General features: G+C 37.2%; 1 protein-coding gene across 11 annotated transcripts in view; it reads left to right on the forward strand.

Moving 5' to 3' along the window:
* ETV1 (ETS variant transcription factor 1) overlaps nucleotides 1-17,139 on the forward strand; it is an 86,810-nt gene that overhangs the window by 24,407 nt on the left and 45,264 nt on the right. For 3 of the 11 annotated variants that reach the window (XM_060782162.2, XM_060782163.2, XM_067470277.1), the window contains one exon: nucleotides 4,779-4,839. The exons of the other annotated variants lie outside the window; for them this stretch is intronic. In XM_060782162.2, the coding sequence (XP_060638145.2) occupies nucleotides 4,779-4,839 (61 nt within the window). The remainder of the gene's footprint in view (nucleotides 1-4,778; nucleotides 4,840-17,139) is intronic. 11 annotated transcript variants of the gene reach the window in all.

A 17,139-nucleotide genomic window follows, 5' to 3' on the forward strand; every position in this document is an offset into this window, starting at 1 on the left:
TCATGTGTAAGTTGAGTCCAAGTTTTGAGGCCAAAATTATGGATTTTGATACAATCCATGAACACATCAAGGGTTGCTAAGAGGGGAAAACAGCAATACTGACTCAGGAACCAGTCCTCCCAGCCACACTGCCACCGTTTCCCTACCCAGACATTTAAAAAGACCAGAAGCAGTACTACGGTGAAGAGAGTAGATGGGATTGGTACTTCTTTTAGGTTCTCCTGCAATGGATTGAGCTCTTGCTTTTCTCCACTCTACTCAGAGGAGAAAATGGCTCCCTTTTAAAATAAGAGATAAAGTATAGTGCTCACCTTGATTCATGGATAAATCAGTCTAGGGGTTGTTTGTTGTTGTTTTTTTTTTGTTATTTCTTGAATAAAATATTTAGACTTATTTATTTATTCATTCATTCATTTACCAAATTTGTACCTCACCCTTCTCACCACGAAGGGGACTCAGGGTGGCCTTATAACAGGCAGCAATTTGATGCCATACACATATATGTCCATAAAATAAACAAATACAATTAAAATCCAAGCAATTAAAACATCAGTTACTAAAACATCAATTAAAATTGCACAATCCAAATCACAAACCAGGGCTTCTATATATGAGTATATTGGCATTTGTGTAGTGGCAAATGGAAGTTCTCATTAGTAGACATGGTTTTCCTAACAATGAACAATCATTAGTTTACCAAAGATTTTAGTTTCACAAAATGTTGAAAACTAGGTGCGATTTGCTGGTAGTGTGGGATGCCAGATTTATGTACATCTGTTTGCAAACCAACATCTTGCCTTCACATTTATTTATAAGTGTAAACACGTTTACATATGCTACAAAGTACTCTCTGCTTTAATTGTAATGGTCTGTCATCCTTGGTTTCATTGAAATAAAGTTAAAGGATGGTAAACTGCATTCTGTCCAAATGTGAGTACTTTGGTGAGGAGTTATTTACAGAATCGTTCCAACAGTTCAGCCCAGATTTATTCTTAACCCAGAAAAGAATTCATTTTGAAAGACTTTGTAATGGAGGTGTGAACTCACATACGAAAGTTAATTCACGTGCTTCCTTTTTCTCTTTCTGTACCATCCTATGGCATTAATCTTACATTATAGAATTTGCCCTGTGCTTTTTCTAGTACGCAGGCATTTTAGGCTAAAGAATATCAATGACTTTTTCAAAGTGTTGGCAGCACTTTGTAGTAGCTTCCTGTTTGTGTTGCATATTTACTTCTGCCACTGGTAAACGGTTTTTTCAACCTTTTGTAATTGTTCAAAAATCTTCACAATTGATAGATTAAAAGAGACCATGGGCAAAGGACATTTTGAGAGGATGTAACTTAGAATACCAGAAATCTACTTAATTTGGAGACGTATAATGTTGAGGCTCCTTGATGCAATGTCCTAATTTGCATTTCTGCTAGAGCTTGGAAAAGTTTCTTGTTTTGGACTTTAGCAGCCAGCACAGCCAGTTGTAGTTAAAACAAAAAAAACAACCGAACTTTGTCAAGTTCTGATTTGTTCGATGAAGAATAGCAGTTTATGAAATAAGAATAGGGGAAAAAAACAGCACAAGATGGATAAGGATTCAGGAAAAATTTGCCTCATTACCAGAAGATTTCAAGATTTTAGCCAAAAACTAAAAATATATATTTAAAAATTACAGAAATTAAACATGCAATGTGTTAAAATATGTATGTTGGGAGAGAATATGGAAGTTGTAAGCATATTAGAAAATAAAAGCATAAAATATTACTTTTTTAAAGATTTTAATGAAAATCTTGATGGGGTAAAGGCAGCTCCTTATCTTGTAGTAACCCAAGAATGCTTAGTATCCATTTTAAATTGAAAACCTTGAATTTATATTTTTTCTTTGTGTGTGTTTTTATAAATGCAAATCATTCTTTGATCTTTTGTCTTGCTTCACATATTTAGTACCTGTGCACTTATGCTAGGTTATGAGAAATGAAAAGAGGATTGATATTCCTGAGATATGTTGAATCAAAAGAGATATAATCTTGGCCTTTGGAAGCTAACCTTTTAATAGCTCTATTATCTGCCCTTATGTGAGCAACAGATTGCTTTTCCTTTCTCCCCCTTCAAAGTCTTCAGTATCCTTTAATTGGAGTATTTTCCTGTCCCTTATTACAGCTGTGGGAAGTGTATGCAGTTTATCGACGTAAGTAATGGCTCTGTCATAACATGAACTAAGCATATGCTGTTCATTAGATTAGACATGGTTAGTACTTACATTTGGAAGAGCAGTGTAATTAATTGGGGTTTGACTTAGGAAATCGTGGCTGCTTTTAAATAAAATAACCTACAGTTTGATTGCAAGTATGCCTAAAGGTGAAAGCTTGAATATTATATTACATTCCACGAATGGATCTTTGCCAAAGAACACTGAATGTCTTTTTTAAGGCTATTTTTTTCTCTTTGCTAACATTTGTGTGTGTTCAGACACATACTCTTCTCTCTATGCCCCACCATCAGAGAAGGAAAGATGTGTCTAAATCTAAGAAAGTGACTTTTTGAACATAAGAATAATGTTTCTAATCCAGGATGTTATTCTGAGTGCCCTCCATCTTTTTGTCAACTGAGAATTGTTAATCCAAAAAGCAACAACATTGAAACAGAAAGCTTTCCTGTTTTTGCTGTTCTGGAAGGGAGGAGGTCCATTTTGGTCTGAGATGAAGGCATTGCCTTGAAGAATTATTATTTTATAAAGAAAACCAAATTTTGGATAGAGTTTTTTTTATTTGTTTTCTTGTGAAACTGTTTTACTGTCTTGGGCTCATTCTACACTGACCATATAATGCAGTTCAAACTTCACTATATGCCAGTTTAGAAATGGTCTAAGATTCTTTCAGTCATGGCTTTCACATGTTTCCTTATAGTATGAGCTGCATGGAGGAACACCTATCGTGCATTGGAATCACATGGATGAGTAAGGCTGGTCATCTTGGGCTTTATGTCTACAGCCATAGTTGTGTCCTGTAGTCATATCAGCCCCACACTCTTTGTCCAATTTGTGCCCTCTAATCCTTGAGGAATGCCCCTTTTTCTTGAAGTGCCATGGTAACGTTTTTGCTAGAATAGCTCCTTTTTTGTTGTTGCTTGGGTGTTTTCCAGTCAACAGGAAATGTAGGAGGGCAATAAATAAATATTCCTGCTACAGCTCAAAATTCAGGATGTAGTGGGGAAAGGGGGCTGCCCCAGGGATCCCGGAAGATTCATGTGGAGAAAGGAAATGCTGAGAGCAAGGGGGAAACAATACAAGAGGGAAGAGTATATGTGCTCATGAAACATATTTCAAGGTTATGGTTTGACTTCAAAGTTAAGTAATCCTCATAGTCCTAAGGCCTAATATTGGTATGACCTGAATAAAATAGCAAACCGTATTAAGTCCTGGTTTTAAGTAATAGTTGGCTAATCCAAGACGTGGTATGATGTGATCACATTCCGAATGCTGTCTCCAAACTTTCTTGTAAACAAGAAAGGACTGCTCACTCCCTTGTTTCTGTGTATTTTCCCCTGCATTTAGAATGATTACCTTTAAATGCATCTGATAGAACTTGGGAGAGAAAGGACACGTTCTGCCCATGGCTTTGCAACTTTTATTTTGGGTTTGTTTTCTTTGTATTATTGTTTATGAAGTTACTCATAAAATAAAACTACCACTGCATTCATTCATTAACTGATGCTGAGATCAAAAAACAGAAGCAACCGCTAAACTGAAGAGGGACTGAACATATAGGTTGCCCAGTTGTCTCATTGTACCAGTGCAGAAATATATATGATATATGATATGTGTATATGTGTGTGTGTTTCAAAAATGTAATGCTGTGGACTTGGTGATGGAGTGCTGAGCTGTATTTAATTCACTAATGTTTTTCACTATGATAGGGGCAGCCAGAAATCCAATTTAGTAGATATTTACATAAGGTGCTGAATGTATCATAACTCCATTGCTGCAGTGTAAACAAAGACAGGATTAGTCAGTTTAAGACTTGTTGAAACCAATGAGACTAAGGTTAGAGTCAGTGTTTCATCTGCACTCATTAATTTGATATCTGATTCTTATATGTAATTAGTTTTGCAGTCATGACCTTTAGATGGTTATTGTCAAATGAAGCTTCAAGTAACAGGAAGGATTTGTGCTTATTCTTCTCTTTTGTTTTAGGGCTCAAAGTGACTTGAGAAATTTCACCAGTAGTAACACTTAGGAAAAACAGGATTAGCTTAGGGTGCACTTATATTGCCATTCAAAGAGTTTGTTAGATTCTCAAAATTGTGTTATAATCAGACATCCTACTTTGGTTCCTACATTTCTCTTCCACCTCTACTGCAAATAATGCTATTGCTTTCTTTCCTTATTTGTTACATTCAGATTGACTCTTATAAAAACAGAGAGAAATGCTATTTAACTTACCTCTTTTCCTTCTGCAGTTTCCTTCTTATTCACTACAGCAGTGAATCTCAAGTTATCTGGGATGGAGGACCAACAGTTTTCTCCCCCAATGTGCCAAAGCCTGGTCCTATATTTATATCTTTTGGCTACAGTTTCTTCTTTCTTCCCTGGAAACTTGCTATGGTCCAGAAGCAGGTAGCTCCAAACCAGCATTGCTCAATGGATCCTTGTTTTAAATTGCACTGCACTACAGATCATATGTTATATTCCTTGGCAATGCTGCTGTCTTCCACTTTGTAAGCATGAGATACTGGAACTGTTAACAGTTTCCACCTGCAGCTTCTTCTTTCTGCTTTTTGTACAGGAATCTTGGAAATTTGCAGCGGTTGAAGAGGGAATGGATATTATTACAGGTTTGATTGCAGGTGGGTCAGCAATAATAAGCAAGCTATTTATTGGTTTTCATGGGGAAGGGAGAACTAGCACAGCCTATTTTGGGCCAATGCAAATTTGAATTTTTGGGGAGCCTGCCAATGAAAACACAACTGGTAGGTGCAGATCTTCAATGCTATCCTCATAAAGCCTTGGGCTTTCCCACACCTCAAATTGTGAGCCTATTGTCACTTGGTTTTTTATAAACTATTTGAGTCTCCAGATTGTTTGGACTTTAGGTCCCAGAAATTCCATCTAATATGGCCAATGCCCAGGAACTCTGGCAGCCAAAGTGTCCTCAACATCTAGGGAATAAAAGGCTAAGAAATGTGCAGTAAACTCATTTTTTTATGAAACAGTACACTTACTAATGAATTGCTGTCATTGTATATCTTATTGTTCTTGCATTTCTGGCCATTTTTTAGGAGGGGAGGCACATGAATTATTGAAAACACTTGTTCAAACAGGTTGAGCATCCCTTATCCAGAATTTCAAAATGCAAAATTGTCTACATAGATGGTTGAGATGGTAAAACTTTTGCTTTTTGATGGTGCAATTTACAGAAACTTTGTTTTATGCACAATTTTTTTTAAAAAAAATATCTGAAAATATCTTCAGGCTGTGTTTATAAGGAGTATATAAAACATACAGGAAGTTTAGACTTGAATCCCATCTCCAACATATCATCTTATATATGTATATGCAAATGCAGATTTTCTAAAATAAAAAAAAACCCAAAATCAAAACACTTCTGATCCCAAGCATTTTGGATCGGGAGTATTCAATATGTATAAGAATCAAAAGAGAATGTGTCTTATAATCAGCAGATAAATTGTCTCTTACTTTTAAGCAATGATTTTTTTTCCTCGCTGTGTCTGTGCGTTGGGGCAGGACCACATACCGATTAAATGAGGTATGAAATGTTTCAGGGATTCTTGGAAGTATGGTGTATGATTGAGCAAGGTTAACAGAGTTGAAAGTCTAATATAGTTCCATATAAAACTAGCAGTGCAATTTGTAGGCACAGCACCCTCCAGGCTGATAAAGTTTACAAACTTTAGTTTTTAACTGGATTATGTTCCAGGTTTGTATTTAATTATTGTGCCTGTTAGACAAAATACTAAACCATCTTATTAAGTGTAGTGTTAACAAAACCTAATTGACAATGGTTCGATAATAAAGTGACTTGTGAAATCTTTCCGTTTAATCATTTTAATTGCCTGGTTTTTGGTCATCTTAGCCATTCTTAGCAACCCCTTCACTCATTTTAGTTTATTAATTCAAAGCTGTATTGATTAATTGCACTAGAAATTAATTTTCAGTTCATGAACATTTCGAGTTACAAACATTTTTGACAGCCCTTTATTCACTGAAATTCTTGCTTGAAAAGGAAAAAGAAGCATCATTTTCAGGTTATCTCATTCAAGTTGTAAGAACAATGTTGTAAGTGACCTCTGTCTGATCAAGAGTTTAGGGCAATTTCCATAGGAAGTTTAATTTCTTTCTGTAAGAGAACTGTAATTCCTCTTAAATGAAAAATTAAAAGTATGGCACCAGACAAAAACAGGTTTGAACATTTGCTATTTTGCTCATTGGAAATGCTTGAGATACTGGAAATTGTTAATCTGCTTAATCCGTTTGACTCTTCTTGGCTGCTTGTTCAATCAACCTCCTCCAGTGTGTTAAAACAATGCACTAAGTTAAACACATGCTTTGTCAAACTAAGGTGAAGCAAGACTACAATAGCAGTTTGGGAAAGAGGAGCATGGAAATGTAACTTCAATATATTACTTTCAAAAAGCAAATGTCCAAGGATAACCATAACTGTAGGTCTTTAAAGCGTGTATTTGTAGAGCTCCATGATTCTGAGTACAAATGGATTCCGCTTTTTAAATAATCCATGGTGTGGTTTTCTGTGTTCTTTGAGATTAGCCATTTCCATAATAGATGGGAAGAATCTTGTTTTAGTAGAATTTTCCAGGTTAGTGCAACAAATTGATTTGCCTTTAACAGATTCCCCCCTCCCCCCTATTTGCTTCTTTCACTGTTATTCTGCAAGTTTCTTTGAGTTCTTTTTAGTTGCTGATAATCTCTGGTTATTTCTCAAAGCTTCATCTCTTATTGCTTCAATACACTTTTCTTCTTCTGATCAGTTTGCATTTGATGGGGAACACATGTAATTAGGTCCATTTCCAGAGGCAGAGGGTCAGATGTCTAGAATGGAAATTAAAGTGTCACTAGACTATAAAAAGAGTGAGGGCTGATTCCGTGTGGGTTTAAAATAACTGCCTAATACTGCATTTCTGTACAAATTTGAGAATCTAACAAACTCTTTGAATGGCAGGAACTAAGCCAGTATAGAATATTTCACAGCATTTGTAAACCAGATGCTAAAGCTTTCAGGAATAGTGGAGGGCAGAGTTTTCATGAATGAGCTTGTCAAATGTGAGCCAAAATAGTAATTTGGTGAATGTGTGTGCACGTCCGTGCTTTTTTTCCTTTTTCGCTTTTCTGTGTCTGTTGACAGAATCTTCTCCTAATACATGTGGATTTCCAGTCTATTAAGAGCTGAAACAATTTAGGACAGTATCAGTCATTTGGCCTAACAAGGTGTTTACTGGCAGCATATTGAAAAGTTTTCTTCGTAATTGCTTTGCCTTTGCTGTTTTCAAAACCAGGTTAACCATCCTTGGCATTTAGTTTAAAGCTTTCTAGCTCTAGTAAAGCTGGCTTTCTGTATTTTTGAAAAATAAATTAAGGGGGAGGGGAATAATTTCTTTTTCATATATTTAAAGCGTATTTCCAATTATGATTGTTAATCACTAATATCATTTTGATGGGTTTCCATCCATCTTCAATGGAATTTCACCATCAGAATTCTTCAGGTGGAACTCCTTAAATGAATGGCCAACTCATATTTTCTTAATGACATAATGAGAGTGTGTAATCATAAATAAACATTTCATTTAAATATTTCAGGTACACTGCTATTTGGAGTAAATGGCTTGTTACCAAAATTAGATTTGGGTGGATTGTTTTTTTTATAAATAAGGACCAGGTGTGATTGGCAGCTTCCAGAATTACCCAATGGCCTGAAGGGTACCAAAGCCAATTGGTTTGCACAGCAGAAAGATTAAAAAAACCCATTTATTTCCAAGCTGGAATAGCAAGTTCCTCTTAAAATGAAATCTTACAAGTTAAGTAAGGACTTAAATAAGGATAAAATATACAGTAGTTGATACCTCTTTCATGATGTACTGGAACTTCATTTCAAATCATTTTGCTCATTGCGTGTGCATGTGCGTAAATTCTTGTCTATCGTTTGGCAAATGTTTCTTCCTCAATTAAAGAAACATATGACTATTTTTTTAAAAAAAATGTAATTGTGCACTGCACATTATCATTATAGGGGGATGGAAACCAGTGTAAAGATCTATTTTAGCACTGGTTATTGCAACTTTTCCTGATGTTACAGCTAGATAGGTTTAGTCATCTGAAAATTGCATGATAATTGTCTTTTTGGAAGAAGGAATAAGCTAACATTGTTCACTGGCTGCAAAAATTTCCTGATTTTAATGCCACAGCAGTCTGTTGGGTAGCCTCAAGTCCAAATATATCTGATCCTTGCCTTTCACAACAACATGACTTGAATTTTATTCACCTGAGGAGCATAATTGGAATTAGAGTGGATCCATTGAGTCAACAGAATTTGCACAAACCATGACCCACCAGTGACAAATCAATTCAGTGGATTTGCTGGAGCTATCAGTTGGATTCAGGCTAATGTCAGTTCCCTGTTGTTGAAGGTCCTTGTTCCCTCAGATGGTCCTCCCTTCTGCTTGCATATTTTATAATGGTCACTGCTGCTCAATTCCTCATTTTTTATGTAGGCTGGATAGGATAGTTGCCAAACAGCTAGGGACCATGCCCACATACCCTCCACCCTCCTGACATTGCTTAAAGGCTTTTTCAGGTTCAAAGTATGGCTACCTGAAATGGTCTATAAATAATCTATCAGGTGTCTTGGGTGCTTTAAGGTCATGATTAGCCATTTATAATCATTTGTTTTACTGTTTGGAGGGCCATGGGGTCTCAGAGAGGTCCCTAGTAGACCTCATGGAGCCATTCCGTTCTTCTATGTGACACTCTCAGAGAGAAAGGGCAAAGTAAATATAAACTTTCATTCCCTTTTGCTTGTGTTCCTGCATAGAGTGGGAAAGTAAGTAGACAGTCTGAGGGCCCTTCCACACAGCCATATAACCCGGAATATAAAGTCAGATAATCCACAATATCTGTTTTGGACTGGATTATCTGAGTCCATAATGCCATGTAATCCAGTTCAATGTGGATTTTATACAGCTGTGTGGAAGGGTCTTGAGACAACAAGCAAGAGTAGCAGAAGTTCTGTAGGACAACAAAAGAGATAGCAGAAATAGAGGATTCTGGAGTATGTTTGATGGGCCCCCTTAGTACATGGACAGATAATGACTAATGACGCCTCAGTGCAGGGACAACTTTCTTTGAATGTCTGTGACATTCCTTAACAGCAATCATGTACTCCCAACTTGAACAACACGCCCCTACTTTGTACAGGAACATTGGAAGCTCTTTCCCCTTTAGAGGTTGGCAGCAAAATATTCTGGCAACTGTTATATTTCGAACCTTCTGTCTACATTTGCACCAGAGAAGTTAGTTTCTGTTTGCCATTTTGTGCTTATGTGGCATTGGCGGAGGTCACTTGCATTGACCATTAGTGCAGCACAGCAGGCTATCCTCACCTTCTATAACACTGAGTAATCCATTTTTTGTTCCTGGGTTATAAATATCATTTCGCATTTGGTTCTATCATAAGAAACATGGAGTACGTACATGAAACAGCAAAAATGTTGTTTTTGCAGGACATCATGCAACACATTTTGCAATAGTTTTTCAACAAATATCTCATTGAGTCTCAACCAATTCAACATAGTTTATGACAGCCACAAAACAAAGTTTCTGGAGTATAACAACTACTTTCAAAGTAAGTACCGCACAATTAAATAGGAATGACTCTTTCAAACCAGGAACAGATTTTTTTTTCCAAATTTTGTTACATTGTGTAACTCGTCATCTAAAGCAGGTTCTAGAATCAGTCTCTAAAGCTTCAAAATAGTATCCCCACATTTTCACTGCCTTTTGTGAAGGACACAATGACCAGTAATTTCAAGTGGGAGATCCAAGACAACCAACAGGGTGTGCTCATTTTTCCCTGTTTCTTGTCATAGGTGATCTTATAGAACCCCGGTGCAGCCTCTATTAAGTGCAGTCCTCAGTCTGTGAATCCATTGAAAAAAGGATATAGAAAGTAAGCTTTGTTCAAGAATGCTTAGAGTTGCTCAGTGAATACTTGCAGGTGAAGGGAATGTTGGAAGTCAGGTCTTTGTTTTCATTTTCTGGATTAACTTAGCTTTCTTTAGAAGTGTCTGAGCTCCACTTCCCTTAAAGAGTTTGCTTCCACATTTCAAAAGTATTTTAGAATCTCCCCAACACAGATGAACAGCTCCATCCCTATTGGTTATAGTAAGCCATGAAGAGCAAAAACTGGACAGGCAAGTGGACTAATCTGACCAGCTGCTTTGTGTATATCATTAGTAAATTGAATTGATCCAACATGGCTAAACTAGTGTTCTGGATACATTTTGGATAACTGTGGAGTTAAAGTCATGCCAAATGTTAACAACTTTCTTTCGAGACTGTCTCATCAGCTTTTCATGGTGTCACTGATGTTACAATCAAGACACATTATAAAATGCCCCCCCCCAATAATTTGTAAGAGAGCCCCTTATGCTTTCAGAGTGGGAGTAAACTTGACAGTCACTATGAATGAATGAATGCTGGACTATAATTTGCAAATCCTTTGAATGATATCCCTGACTGGGAAGGAGTTTCAATTTAAGATGGTCATTATACTCCAACTTATGCTTTGAGGGCAAGCAAAATTGGGTCCTGGGGTGACATGCAACCATTACAGCTGTTTTTTTTTTCCTGCTCTGACCAGTTTTCCCAACATTCCTTTTTATGGTCAGGGAATGGGCAGCTAGTCTTCCTTGGGAAATATCTGCAGTATTTAACATCAAAAATTCTCTTTATCCAAACTCAGAAGTTGACTGGTTTCGGTTTGGTAGTTTCGATGTGATGATTTGCCATAGTTGGAGTAGGTAATATTAGTAAAGGTAACTGGCCATTTTTATTTAGTTTTGGAGAGTAGAGGCAATGCTTTTTAAGCTCTGATAATTTAAAACTTTATTTTCTTATAAGTTTATAAGATGCTTATTTTGAAGTTAATACAGTTAGGTGAATGCTGGGAAACAGAATGGCTTGTTAAATGTTCTTTGTCATGTACCTGTGTCAATTTTATATTGTGTAATATTGATTACACAGAGGTTTCCATTCTCTTTTAGAGCTCCATAAATTTTTTCATGTGGAGATTGTGGAGAAGGGCATGTTGGCTGGAAAACACATTTTTAACAGATAACATTCTTAAATTTAATCTGGATGTGTTATTTTCTAGGAAAGGTGGCAACTTCTACTGCATAGCTGTACTTTTTTTTGTTATGTTAGATAAATGTCCCACATGGCTTCATCTCGCCCACATGGTCCATTTTTGCCAGTTGGCTCAGCCATCCAAAGCTTGGGCTCATCACACTGAATTAGTTTCCAAAAATGAGATGCCATGCTGTTTCCATCTACTAATCTAGTGTGGGTTGGAAGGATCTGATCTGAAGCCAAAACAAAACCAGATAGGATTGGATTACATCTAATATCCTTGCCAAAGTATTGTCAAGTTTTTAAACTTCTCAGTTTAGGAAATGATAACTGTAGGATGCTTTCAGTATTCATGTTGTTTACGTGAATGCCCTTGTGAGTAAATTTGCACATTGAAATGGAAGATAATTCATGGCATTCAGCAAGGTACATTGTGTGTACTTGTGGACAAAATATGGGTAAGTCAACTGCTACTGACGTTTTGATGACTAATGCTGCAGCATACTGTAAATCCTTCCCAGCTGGTGTGAATTGTACAGCAGCAGAGATCTATAGAAATATGCACAGTGACAAATCATGTAATACAAGAAGTTCCATTGAAAAGTAACAATCACATGGATGTGCAAATCCAAAGTGCCTGCTAGTGAGGAAAGTAAGACAGAAGACAGTAGGATCACTTCTAAAGGACTGGTAAACAATTATCTCCTGGATTAGTATTAATAATTTCATATTGTTTACACACAATAGTTCTATAATACTTGGTAATGTATGATTATATTAGTCCCCTTTAAAAGACTGGCAACCACTTATAACCTACTGGAGTAATAGTAGCAATAAATAAATAAATAAATACATATTATTACTTAAATACAATTTAGATTCAACACTTTTTATATCCAGTCATGTGTGGCCATAAATGAACTGTGTATTATGTTTAATTTGGGATTTGGTATTACATATATTTTTATTAATAAAATAAAACATTTTTAATAAAGAGAAGAGTCTCTATTGCAAGCTGTTGGATATACAATCCTTGATGTTGGTTTTATGGGTGCCAGTAAGGCCAAATAATCGGGTACTTCTCTTGCTTCCCCAAATCATGGTCCTTATCCCAGAACTGCTTAATGGTTATTCAGAAATTTCTCACTTATTTTTGGTCTCTTCGAGTAGAATCTAAAAATAAGTGTTGAAAAATAGAGTCATATAAATGAAGAATATGCTTTTACTTTTCAACACTGAGACTTGATTATGATTCTTTAGGACTCAGTAAAGATACTTTGGGATTTTGATTCTTTGCACTTGAAGTTCTTTTTTTACTCAGTTCTTCCTTCCAAACTTTAACTAATATGCACTGTCATTGAATGTCAGTATGTTTTCCTGCACACTCAACAAAGGCAAGACAAATGGAGCCAACTTCTCCTGATGTCACTGTCAAGAATTTAACCAAGGTGCTGTCCTCCAATCACAGATCTTGTAACATACACAGAGGGAGAATCGGTTGGACTGGAGAAGGTTTAACATTCTCCGTTAAAGACTATGAAAAATGAGGACCATAATAACTTAGTTTTTGGTGATCCAGGATGAATTTACATTTTCCATAGATTTTTTACAAGTAAGAAATCTAAATGTAAATTAATCACACTCTTTCTCCAAAAGCTTCCAGTCCTTCTTCTTGTGACATAGTCCTTTTAAAAACACCATTACTTTCTAATGACTGGTGGAATATGTCTTTACTTGGCAGCTGTCTCTACTTGTTCCATTCAATTGAAAATACACTATTGTATTTTCGTCATCATCAAAGAAACCTTTTAAGGTCCATCCCATGAGATTTGCCCATATTACACTTGTGTGCTATGGCAGAGGATTTCTTTGGTTTGTTTCTGTATAGTGTCAGCATGAAACTGCTAAATGTTAATTAGATCACCTCTAATGATCTGTGTTGATGAATAGAATTTTAAAGGGTTTAGAAAAGTTATCCTGGGTCTCCTGAAACATTGTGGTCCTCGTTGCAAGGGACATTTCTCAGTCCAGCTGACTTTTTGTGTATGTTAGAAGATCGGGAATCAGATAATTACCTAAATTCTTGCCAGTAACAACAAAAGAGAGTAACGTAATTTGTTGCCCTTCATTTCTGTTTGAATTCAGTTAGTTCTTAAAGAAATTATGATCATGGAGTCTTTGACTGTAAAGCTCCATTTTCTAAAGATAGGTAGCCAATCTGTTTAACAAACTTCTAATTTATGTCTGCATCTTTCTGCTTTTTCACCCTGTTTCAGTGTTCCATGTTCACAAGCACACATTGTGCAGTTTTCCCCACAATAAAAAATTCTGTGTATAGTCATTGCCCTCTTAGACAGAGGGAGGACACACATACACACACACACACACACACACACACAAACACACATTAAACTGGCTCTCTACATCAATATTTCTGCCAGAAATTGAGTCATGTGGGAGGACCTAAAGATTCCCAGAGAGTTGTTTCTTCAGGTTAAAAATATAGTGTTAATTTTGTAATTGCCATTTTTCCCACTTGCGGGGGTTCGGCACCCTAACTGAGAAAGTGGAGGACTTACTCTCTTTGTGTTTGCTTGTGTGTATGTATATAAAGAGAACTATGTGGGGTTTCATATATCTTTCCAGGCACTAACGATAGGGGTAACATGTATTGGTTTGACTGTTGTAAGTAATTAGGATTCCTCCCTGCCCTTTGAGAAAAAATGCTCACTCAACACAAGCACAAACTTTTTTCTGAATATTTGTAAAAAGATTTCCAGGGAAATTTCCAGTGGAAATTGTGAACTTGGTTACTTGGTTCTCCAGAATTTGGTGAAACACAAGCCCATAGATATCATTTTATAAAAGAATTCTTCTGTCGTTGCTTCAGTCTTGCAGAGTATTCATGTTTCTTCAAGTAGGTTTTACAGAGATATGTGGTGCATCTTCCATAATGTAGTAGTCTTCGTTGATTTTATCTTGGGGCCTCCTCACATTGGTCTTCGGCTCCATCCTAGGATGCTTCCAGAATGGACGCTTCCAGGATGGAGTCCAACAGGGCTCTGCCCTGGGTCCAACCTGGAAGAATCCTAGGACTGAGCCCTGACAACATGGGAGGCTTCCTGTGATCTCGGTCAGTAAACCAGGGAAAGCATGGAGGGAAAATGGGCAGCAATAGTTTCTCACATGGGATGGGAAAGGAGGTGATATGATTCATCCGCTGCCCACTAGATTTGTACTGCTGTTCCAGAGATGCCCCTGTTGTTCCGTGTGATGAGATCCTTGTAATTGTCTGGGTGAAATTAAATGGCCAAGACATTCTTTCTGCCCTTTGAAAATATTCCTTGATGACAAAAGGCACTTGTCCAGTCTGTGTACATTTAGTGTATTGGAGCAGGGACACATACTCCAAAGCCTTGAACATTCCCATGCCTTTGAACACACATAGGTGTCAGTTGGTGTAGAACAGTTGTTATAGATAACCACAGTGTATTTGGTTCAATATATTTTCTACCCTTTTCCCTCTCATACTATAAAGACTGTATCAGATTAGAAGTCATCCACCAAGTCTCCAGTCTTACATCCTGTTGACAAGTTGTGAAAGCGAGCAAGAGAGATCACAGTAATGGAAATAACAGCAAGGGGGTTGAATAATGGTTCTGGTAGCATTGCTGTATTTTCTTAAGAAATCATTTCATTGCATCAGAAATTCTTGATTCTTTTTGCTTGGTGTTTATCCTTTTCATTTCTTTTTTTTATCAAACGTAATGTTAGCAGAATCCAGGAAAGCAATGTTTTGACAGCAGTGGTGAGAATAGGCATTTTGTCAACAATGTTTTCTATCGACTAAAGATGCTTGAGATGATAAAATCCCTTGCTATGATTAAACAAACAAAACAGACACACTACTCCAACTTCCCTTTTCCATAAAGACTGCCTTTAACCAACACCAACAGCAACAGGTCTTCTGCTGGAGATGTTTGTTCAACTCAGAGCAGGTGAAGAAAATTGCAAAAAAAAAAAAAAAAGGAGAAAAAACTGAATTGGGGACTCTGTCCTTTAAATGTATTTCAGTTTGCATTTTGATTGCAGTTTGGAAATGTTATCACCCACTTTGTCACAGACATAATTCACATCTTTCTTCAGGCACTGTAAACAAGAGAAATGGTTTAATGGTTCCCTAAAAGGCACTCTGCACTGATAGCTGAGATTAGACCCTTTAGTAATGGATTTTTGCGTGCTGGAGAAAGAGGGGGAGGAAGGGCTTGGCAGAGGGAAATGTACTGGAAAAGAATCTTTGAGAGGCAATGCTGATGTATCTGAAGTGCCTGCTATTCTAGGTTTTATGCATGGGCAGGTAGATGGGTTTAACGGGAGGGTTTTATCAGTACCCTTTTGCTTCTGGAATTTAACTACATAATAATTGATGTCATGCCAATCAGTTCATCACCTGGAGACAGAGCAAGATCAACTGAGATAGGACTATGGTTGGCCCATCTTTTCCTGTGCATGCTCAGAAAAACAAACATGTGTCCTCTACTTCTATTTTTATAAGACTTTCTCCCAGTGAACTTCTAATAAATAAATAAATGCAGAGTCCATCCTTGATCGGGCCAAATGTGACTAAAGCTTTCTTGAGAAACATAATTTTAAAGGATTTTTATTAGGAACACGTGAGGACCAACCAATACATGACTCTCTCTGTTATAATGTAGGACTTCGAGCCCTTCCTCACAGCCCTATATCCCAGAATATCAAGGCAGGAAATCCCACATTATCTGAGTGGGGAATCAAATAACCCAGTTCAAAGCAGATATTGTGGGATTTTCTGCCTTTATATTCTGGGATATTGGGTTGTGTGGAAGGGCCCTTCATCAGTTTCTGTTGTTACTTCCTTTTCCTGGTAGAATGCAAAATTGTCTAGTGTAATTTTGGGGTCTAGTGTACTTTTGGGAGATCTAGTGTTGTTATATGTTTTATGTATCTGAGGGCCCTTCCACACAGCCCTATGTCCCAGAATATCAAGGCAAAACATCTTACATTATCTGAGTGTGGGCTCAGATAATCCAGTTCAAAAACAAATGTTGTGGGAATGTATTGTCGAAGGCTTTCATGGCTGGAATCACTCAGTTCTTGTGGGTTTTTTTGGGCTATATGGCCATGTTCTAGAGGCACAGTCCAGGCACAGTCAGCCCATTGTATGCTAATCAAGGTGGTCAGTTGAAAGATTCACACCTAGCCCAACTTACAAAAGCCCTTTGTCTCACCCTGGTCATTCCACAGATATATAAACCCCTTTTTTCCCAGTTCCAGCAAACCTCACCTCTGAGGATGCTTGCCATAGATGCAGGCGAAACGTCAGGAGAAATACCTCTAGAACATGGCCATATAGCCCGAAAAAACCCACAAGAACTGAGTGAAATGTTGTGGGATTTTCTACCTTGATATTCTGGGATATGGGGCTGTGTGGAAGGGCCCTAGGTTTGTGGAAGTAGATTGCCTGCTTTTTGCAGTCAGTCACCTTCTGTCTCACTTTAGCCCCTTCCACACAGATGAATAAAATACCACATTTTTACTTTGAACTGGAATATATGACAGTGTGGACTCAGATAACCCAGTTTAAAGCAGATATTGTGGGATTTTCTGCCTTGGTATTCTGGTTTACATGGCTGAGTGGAAGGGCTCTAACTCAGCCAGCCATGGGGATAAGTTTCAGTTTTCGATAATTTTGATTTCTGGATAAGAGATGCACAACTTGTACTCATTCA

Source organism: Anolis sagrei, chromosome 6 (assembly GCF_037176765.1).
Source record: "Anolis sagrei isolate rAnoSag1 chromosome 6, rAnoSag1.mat, whole genome shotgun sequence".
In the NCBI taxonomy this organism is placed as follows: domain Eukaryota; kingdom Metazoa; phylum Chordata; class Lepidosauria; order Squamata; family Dactyloidae; genus Anolis; species Anolis sagrei.